Here is a 9,124-nt window from a genome sequence, read left to right on the forward strand (position 1 = left end):
TGTGTGTGTGTGTGTGTGTGTATGCCACATCTTCTTTATCCGTTCATCTGTTGATGGACATCTGGGCTCTTTCCATAGTTTGGCTATTGTGGACATTGCTGCTATAAACATTGGGGTGCAGGTGCCCCTTCAGATCACTACATTTGTATCTTTGGGGTAAATACCCAGTACAATTGTTGGGTCATAGGGTAGCTCTATTTTCAACTTTTTGAGGAACCTCCATACTGTTTTCCAGAGTGGCTGCACAAGCTTGCTTGGAAAACTGATTTTGCAGAAGCCACAATTTTATTGTAAGTACATCTACAAAAGGAGTCTGGCTTCCATGCATTTCAAATGGAGAGATCAAATGTTATCAACCAGTCGGTGCTTAGTTTTGTTCAATCACATTTATTGAGCAGTTGCTTTGCACCTGACACTGAACCACACGATGTTTCTGCCTCACATGGATTCAAAGTCAAGAGAGGTGTTTTGCTGCCCACCCCTGAGCAGGACATAGTATTTGTCATCACCGGCTGGCCACAGATGACTGGCAGGCAGTGTACATGGTTCCAGACACCCGGCCTGGACCTTCTGGGTAGTGATGGGCACCTGCTGCTCACCTAGTGTAGCCCCCTTCTGGGTGGTGCTGAATTGCTGTCTCTTCCCCTCTCCTTGGTCCTCCTCTGAGATCCAGAGTAGATTTTACAGAAAGTTAGCTGATGTGACTCCCAAAAAGTCTGCACTGTGGTTTTTCAGGAAACTTCAAACTTAGCATCTTAAGGAATAACGTGTACAGGGGAAATGAACTCTGACAAGGCTAATAACAGGGATTTCAAGTAGTGTCTTAGGAAGCCAGTCGCAGAGTATTCACGTGTTATCTCACTGGCATGTTCTGTGGCAGGAGCACCCCCACTCTGCCCTCCCCCAGTCCCAACTGTGTGCTACACCAAGATTTGGTGTGAGTCTGGGCCGAGCCCCCCTTTATGAGCTGCCCTCCAGCCTCTGTTACAGCAGGGAGTCTGCTGAAAGTGATCCTTGCCTACCATTCGCACACAAAGGCTGGGAGCTCTACCAGCCTGCTCCTCGGTGCAGCTGCAAACCCGCGTCAGCGCGGGCTGAGCGACCCAGGCTTTCACCTGAAAATGAGTGGGGAGGGGTCTTGACGAGCCCTGGAGACCTCCCGGAGTGGGGCGGGGAGGGAGCTGACAGCCCGAGTGGATGGAGACCGCTGGTCCCCGGGGATCAGCTCGCGATTAGCTGCTTCTTGGAGGCTCCCCGCGCCAATTGAGCATCCTGCCTGTGGTCCAGAGGGTGCTGGCGGCGCATCTTGCGGTATGCCTGCGTGCATTTGAGCCATCGCCCAGAGGCGAGCCCGCATTCAGACACGGTGGACCGGCGCGGGCAGGGCTGCGTGCAGGCAGTGCGACGCTCAGCTTTAGGCGTCTGCAAAAGCCTCCCGACTGCATGGATTTGGCTGTTTAATGAGCCAAGGTGACTGCCCGGGAAGATTTGCGAGCCTGATCCTCACTCCAGCTGCTGTGACAACTTCGGGGCTGGCTGTTTACTTCTCTCGGTGCCCGGGACTCTGGTCTGCACCGCAGCCACACCTGCCACTCGCCCGGCGCTGAAGTCAGCCGCGAGGACTCCTCTGACGGCATCCCCGGGAAGGGAGAGCAAGGAGGGGTTAAGAGACGAGCAGAAACCCCCCCGACTGCTCAACCTCTCGTGACTGCCTGTGTTCTGGGGTTCTGAGAGGGACCGTGCGCTGCCCGGGGAAGCAATGCAAGTCTCCATAGCCTGCACAGAGCACAATTTGAAGAGCCGGAATGGTGAGGACCGACTTCTGAGCAAGCAGAGCTCCACCGCCCCCAATGTGGTGAACGCAGCCCGGGCCAAATTCCGCACGGTCGCTATCATCGCGCGCAGCCTGGGGACCTTCACCCCTCAGCATCACATTTCTCTCAAAGAGTCCACCGCAAAGCAGACTGGCATGAAATATAGGTATGGATGTCAGATTCTCTCTGCCCGGGCTTTCTGTGTGCTATACAGGTGCAGTGGGGACAGTTCATGGGTCTTGGAAAGTGACTTACCCATGGGTTGGGTGGGTTGCCTAATTTAGAATTCTCTGGTGTCTCTAAAATAGTTCCTTAGGAGAGGGGAAACCCAAAGTGGTTGTGCTGTGTGTGTAGTATTTTTTTTTTTTTTTTAAATGCAGCCCATTTTGTATATTCTGAAGTGCTGGGAACACCTTAAGGGCTGTATGAATTCCAGTCTGCGCAGAGTAACACAACTGCTAGAAGTTGGTATTGAGATCAGGGTAGCCTTTCAACCGCAAATGTGTTGGTCCTATTTTACGGCACAGACTGTAGTTTCTGTGATTATACTATTCAAATTAGTTTCCCATCTAGTACTGCATTCTGATTTATCTTTCGAAAGACCAAGGCAACAAATTCTATGCAAGCTCTTAAGGAAGTTTTGTTGCAGGAAGAAACACCCATAAAGGTAAATTAGATTGAACACTGACGTCTTTGAATCTAAATTACAGCTTGAAATAAAATGGAGAACTTCTTGTGAAATACGGAGAAAAAGTTAATTGTTTTAGTATGAGTTTCCTCATACATTTTTAAGCTGCTCTTCCTCTAGGTTGTTTTCCATAGTTGGCAACCTTCCTGGTAATAGTTGATGTTCTCCTTAATAAAGAATGACTTAAATCTGATAAGTAGAAAATTTCATTATTCAATTATGTGACTCCTGCCTTCTCATTCTATCTGCTTTGCACTGAGCCTTCCTGGCTTTATTTCTTTAAACTGACTGTGCTTTCATCTCAAAATCTTTACAAATCTAGAGGAGAGAAGCTAATGGTGCATCTTCCAAAGGCTTTGGTTATTCTGGTGTGCAGATAGGATTTTTGTCAATTATTTACATTTAACTATTCCTCATCTTTGTTAGGAACCACGTTTTAGAATGGAAGGAACTTGATGCAATTAAAATAATGCACCCCTAAGACTTCCCATGTGGGGTTTCTGAAAGATGCATTTAAACCAATTTCTATGAAAGTTACCCTTGCAAAAGTTTCTTTGTAGAGTTATAGGACAGCTTCTCGTTGCTGTTGTTTTGATAGATTTCTGTGCATTAAGAAAGCAAGCCGTGTGTGGGCGGGGGGGGGGGGTGCACCTAAAGCTTTTTGCCCCAACTGCAGTACTATGTGAGCAGCCCGACTCCAGCCAACTCTGCTATTCCCAGTATTTCCACGGTGGCGAGTGGGGCCGCACAGGGACAGTTTGCTAACTGAGGCTGCAGTGTCCAGTGCATTGGCCTTTCATATCGCTGCTGTGTGGTGCACACCCACCCCTGCCCCACGGACATGGCACTGCTCTGTGTGCAGTTGGGTGCTGCGAGGGAGACAAGCTGCTGCCTTCATCACAGGGCCCCTAGGAATGGGCCACTCAGAGATAAGGCAGGTCACAGAGGTGCTTGAAGTGTGGCTGCCCATGTATTAGCAGCACCTTGAGCTTTTCGTAAACCAGAAGAAATAAAAAGTAACGCCCTTCATTTCTTGTGGCAGAGTTTCATAGTTGCTTATGCGTCATTGTGTTGGAAGAGTTTGGCTTTGTGAGGATTTTTCGAAGGCAGGAGATTTCCATTAAGGTTTTTCTAGTAATATTTACAGCTCAGCTCCAATTGGAGAATAACTGTCTTTACAAAAGCTCAATGTGAAAGTAAGATTCACTTGGGCATCTTTCATTACTGGCAACTAAGGACAGCTCTTTTCTGACAAGTTAGCCATCTGTGGTTTTTCAGTTTTCTTTGAGTCATTTGTTGTTTATGGATAGGACAAGATTCTCTATCCCCTTGTATTCGGAACCATTTTACCTATGCCAGGCAGGTGGTTTTGTGCATGTGCGAGTGTGACTTAATCCCTCTCTTCTTCAAATTCCACTCAGAGTGCCTTTAGGAAAGAGATTGAGATTACGCCAAATGTATACTAAGACTTTCTTAGGGTTGGAGAGAGAGAGGGTGGGAGTGAGAGAGGGACTAGCTCTACAGTTTATAAAATATGATAGAAGTATTTTTATTAGCTGAATTATCCTTTTCTTTGACCTTAATGTCACTAAAATATCATGTGTTATTATAACAAATAGCAAAAATAAAAAAGTGGCTAATTGTGTTTACAATACCTTTCTAATCCTTGAAAATGGTTTCTATAGGCATAGCTTAATCTGGGATCCATGAACTCTCTAGGAGATTTAAAAAAAACAGGTTTTTTCGTACATCTTTTTCTTAAGGGGAGGGCTCGTAGCTTTCATCAGAATTTGAAAATGTCTGCTATTCACTTTTCTTTTTTGTCAAAAAGCAGTGTATAGAGTGAAGAGGAATTTTAGTCAACAAATATTTATTGAGCATCTGTTCTGTACGAGGAACCCTAATAGAACTGGTTTCCCAAAGGTGCAGAAAGCAGACGAGGTTTGGGGCTTACATTCAGGTTGGGGAAGCAGACCACAAATAGGAAAATAAATAATAATGCTCTATTAGGAGACATTCTTAGGAAGGCTATATTTGGGGAGGGTGATGGTCATGCCTGGGCTACCTCAGCTTCTCCATTCTGAGGCTACCATCTCTGCTTCGGTTCCAGAATTATGGTTGCATCTTGGGGCATAAGGAATTGTGCCCAGATCGGCCACCTATTTGCCAACCCAGGGACTTCTTTCAGGTTCCAACCCAGCTGGGTAAGGTGCTACCTGGCCATTGAGGACCTATTTACTATAACCCTGATAAATGAGTAGAATGCCTTCTTCTCGTTTAATGCCTTATAATTTTTAAAGCCCAGCTCTTATCATAACCCATGATTACCATCTGTTAATTAGGAGCTCATGAACTTGGGATTTTAGGAAGAATTAATATACACTTGTGTGAAGTATCTGAATTTTGCAAGAATAAAATACTCAAAGCCACTGTTACCTTCACATTGCCATTGTGCAAAAATCTTGCATAAAGTTAGCTATTGTTTCAAGGCTAAGGATGAAAAAAAGTCCACTAGAGAAATCTCTTCAAATGCTACTTTCAGTCTGAGAGAACAGGATTCCACCTAACGTTTATCCTGGGGACTATCCTGTATGTAAATAACATGAGACTATTTCATTTCTTATAGTTTTTACACTTGTGCTTTGTTAATGCATGAGAGTTCCTTTAGTTTTGTGTGTGTTTTTTTTTTTTCTAAAGATTTTATTTATTTATTCATGAGAGACAGAGAGAGAGAGAGAGAGAGGCAGAGGGAGGAGCAGGGAGCCCGATGCGGGACTCGATCCCAGGACCCTGGGATCATGACCTGAGCCGAAGGCAGACGCCTAACCATCTGAGCCACCCAGGTGCCCAGTTTTGTGTGTGTTTTTAATCTGAGTTCATCACACTGTTTTAGAGTTTGATGTATACTCTGTAACCGTACATGATATATATAGACTCATACATACCTCTCATCCGAAGAAAGCGAAATCACTGAGAATAGAAGATAAATCAGATTTGTTCTGTTGTTGCTGCTGATTTGGTTGGTTGGGTGTCTTTTTTAAAATAACTTTCTCGAAGGACCCTACTCCTAGTATTTGACATGGTCTCAGAGCTTATGTCATTCAGAATTGAGCACATTTGTACTGATAAGCTACCCATCCCCTTTCTAAAATTGTTACTTTAGTCCTAGAACAATTTGAATATTGATGGACCCAATTTCATCTAGAAAAATCTTACCTGTAACATATACATCCATGTCAATAAAACATTGTGCTGTAATGTTACGTAAAACAGGCTTTGAAACTCTTAAGAGAATTCTTCACAAGAATGAATTTGTTGAGCAATAATCTTTAAATCCCACTTTAAAAAGTTATTTTTTTCCAGTTGTTTAGGTTAGTCACATTTTACCATTTTTGTCACTTAAAAATTTTTTTGAAATAATTATAGATTCACAGGAATTTGCAAAAAAAAAAAATAGAAAATTTGTGTACCCTTAATCCAGTTTTCTCTAGTGGTAACATCTTCTAAACTATAGCACAACATCAAAACTGGTAAACTGATATTTGTACTATCCTCAGAATTCAGATTTTACCAGTTACACATGTAGTCATACGTGTGTATGTTTATATGTCTACGCAATTTTATCACATGTAGAAGTTTGTGTAACCACCACTACAGTGAGGAGTCCAAATTATTCCATCACCGCAAGGCTCCCTCATGCTACCCCTTTACAACCACATCCATATACGCCTCCATTCCCTAGTCTTTGGCAATCACTACTCTGATCTAGCTCCATAATTTTCTTGTTTCAAGAGCATTTATATAAATGGAATCATACAGTTTGTAATCTTTTGGGATTTTTTTTCACTCAGTATAATTCTCTTCAGACCCATCCGAATTGTTGTGCGTCTCAATAGTTCATTACTTTTATTGCTGAGTAGTATTCCATGGTAGGGATGTTTTGGTTTGTCCTTTGGTGGATGAATGGCTTAAAAAAATCAGGTTTTTGTCATTCTTATTTTTAGCATGAATTAGATAACTTCAGATTACAACATCATCCTCAAATTCCTTCAGTGCTTTTCAGTAGCTCAGGGAATACAATCCAAACTACCTAACACGGCACCTGAGGTCCTTCATGGTGTGGCTTCCATTAGTTTTTCTAATCGCCACTCTGTTCTCATCTTTCCTCTGATGACCACATGCTTCATCAGAAGTACCTACTTGAGGACCTGTCATAGTACCCTGAACCTTCTTGTTTTCTTATGCTTCTGTATCATTTTCCATTCTCATCCTTCTACTCTAGAATTCTCCTACCTCACTTGGTCAGGCAAACTCCTATGCATCCTCCAAGACCCAACTCTAGCATAACCTTCTCAGTGAAACCTTCCCCGGCTCCACTCCATATAGCATTAAATAAGTGCTCTTTAATGCCTCTGCTACAGCTGGTTCTTATTTCTGTTATGGAGATTATTGATTGCACAGTATTGCTATTATCTATTTGCATCTGTGTCTTCCCCATTAGTCTGTGAGCAGCTTGAGTTTTGGAGTTTATTCATCACTGTAACCCCAGAGTCTAACCTGGCACTTAGCACACGATAATGACTCGAGAAATGCTTAGACAATGAATGGCTACACCTGTGGGACACTATGTTAAGTGCTGGGCATCCGAAGTGAGTAGATTGTCTCGAGTATTTACAGTTTGGTGTGACTAGCTATCTACACAAGAAGCCTGCATATGTTAGTGATACAAAGAATAATTGTTGCTATAGTTTGAGGAGACCTCATTCAGCAGGGGCTACGGGAGTCAGGGAGAGGTCACATGAGAAAAGCCAGTGAAGCTTGGTATTGAGGAAGGAGAAACATCAATATGAGCAGAGAGAGGAGGAGAAGAGCAGGCTGCAGCAGGGGTGCGCAGCATGTCCCAGAGACTATGCATGCACTGGTGAGAAATAATGGAACAGGGCAGAGGGTTCATGCAGGGAAGTGGGGGGAGGGAGAGCATCTTGTAGAGGTAAAGAGGGGTCAGGTTATTGCACCTTGGAGGCCAGGGCAACCCATTTAGACATCAGGTGAACATCAGCAATGGAGGTTGCTGATTTTTGAACAGGTTGTCTGGTTAAAGTTCTGTTAAGAAAGGATTAACCTGGCAGCTCCAAAAAAAAAAAAAAATTGAGGGGTTGTAAATGTGAAGTAAGAGAATTTAATTTCATAGCATTCTCTACTTTCCTGCAGAGAATCAAGACTACAGGGAAGACTCAGACCAGATGCCTTTCCCATGCCATTCCTTTCACAGCCTCTTTATTAAAGCACACGTGTCCTCTACCGTTCTTTACCTCCCACGAATGGTGGGCAGATTTTGAATCAAAGCAATTGAAGTGAAAGATCAATCTTGTCAGCCAATTACGTAAAAGGTACTGAGTGTGTGTGTGTGTGTGTGTGTGTGCACGCATGCGTACGGGGGAAAAGTGGGAGGAAATAGGTGGGCTGAAGGGTGGGGGGGGCGGAGAGAAGAGCCAGCTCTGTGGCTGTGTTTCAAATAGAAATATTTGATTTCAGTCCAGAGAAGAGAGCAGCTTGGTTATTTAGAATGCCAGATATATATCTATATATAGATATATAGATATATATCTATATGTAGAATATACTATATTATATATATTATATACATAGAATACCATTGTCGTTTCCACTGACACCCATGGGTGTGGGCTTTCCTCTCTTCCTCAAAGCAAAATGGTGAGAATGGGGAGGTGGAGAAACCTTCCTGAAAATTAGTTGCTGATTCAGTCTCATAGAGTTTATTCCACCTCTGCAAGGCAGCAGTCAGAAGTCTGGCATCCATGGGATGGTGAGAAAATGGTAGGAGGGGAGGCAGCCTCCCGGAAGTTGTTAGGCAAACGTTGTTCCAGTTCTATAGCTCTGTGTGCATGTGTGTGTGCGCGCGCGTGTGTGTGTGTGCGTGCATGCATATGCAGCACATTCAAGTGAAGGAATCTCTCCAAAGTGTTTCCAGAAACAGCTCATCTTCCAGCTGTAATCTTCAATTGGGTTGTTAGATGAAGTGTCTAACCCCAATCCACTCACCTCTTTGGAAGTGCATTCGTTTTCTAGAAATCCTTTCTTTAAAAAAAAAAAAAAAGTTCTGCAAATACTTGAACTTGTAGTAATTTGAGAAATGTTCTGAGAGGAGGAAAAAATCCCATTACATTCAAAAGGGAAATCAGATTCATAAATTTGACTTTGAGTTTTCAAATTCATCTCTTCAAATTTATGATCTGTCATTAGTAAATTCACGAACAGAATGGGATTTAGGTCTAGTGAATCTGATCAAAATATAGAACTCTTGTTTTTTTGTTTTTTTAATTCAAAACTTCCTTTAAGAGCGAAAACCCCTGCTTGAGAAGAATTGAATCCACAGGCATCGACTCCTACTTTTCTTTACAGGACTGTCAAAGCCATTCTGATAGTCATTAGACATGATAAAAAAGGATTCAGTGTTGCAAATTGATCACTGTATGTTTAAAAAATATTTTGGTCGGGCGCCTGGGTGGCTCAGTTGGTTAAGCGACTGCCTTCGGCTCAGGTCATGATCCTGGAGTCCCGGGATCGAGTCCCGCATCGGGCTCCCTGCTCGGCAGGGAGT

At 43.4% G+C, this 9,124-nt stretch overlaps 1 protein-coding gene across 5 annotated transcripts in view; it reads left to right on the forward strand.

Annotated features, from left to right (window-relative positions):
• KCNAB1 (potassium voltage-gated channel subfamily A regulatory beta subunit 1) overlaps positions 1–9,124 on the forward strand; it is a 370,920-nt gene that overhangs the window by 114,928 nt on the left and 246,868 nt on the right. For 2 of the 5 annotated variants that reach the window (XM_081828385.1, XM_081828369.1), the window contains exon 1: positions 306–1,980. The exons of 2 other annotated variants lie outside the window; for them this stretch is intronic. In XM_081828385.1, the coding sequence (XP_081684511.1) occupies positions 1,760–1,980 (221 nt within the window). In that variant the 5' untranslated portion in view covers positions 306–1,759. Of the gene's footprint in view, positions 1–305; positions 1,981–9,124 lie in introns of those variants that run through there. One more of the 5 variants, XM_081828370.1, reaches the window with a different exon arrangement.

The sequence above is a fragment of the Leptonychotes weddellii genome, chromosome 1 (genome assembly GCF_054177405.1).
Source record: "Leptonychotes weddellii isolate Sample4059 chromosome 1, ASM5417740v2, whole genome shotgun sequence".
NCBI classification, from domain to species: Eukaryota; Metazoa; Chordata; class Mammalia; order Carnivora; family Phocidae; genus Leptonychotes; species Leptonychotes weddellii.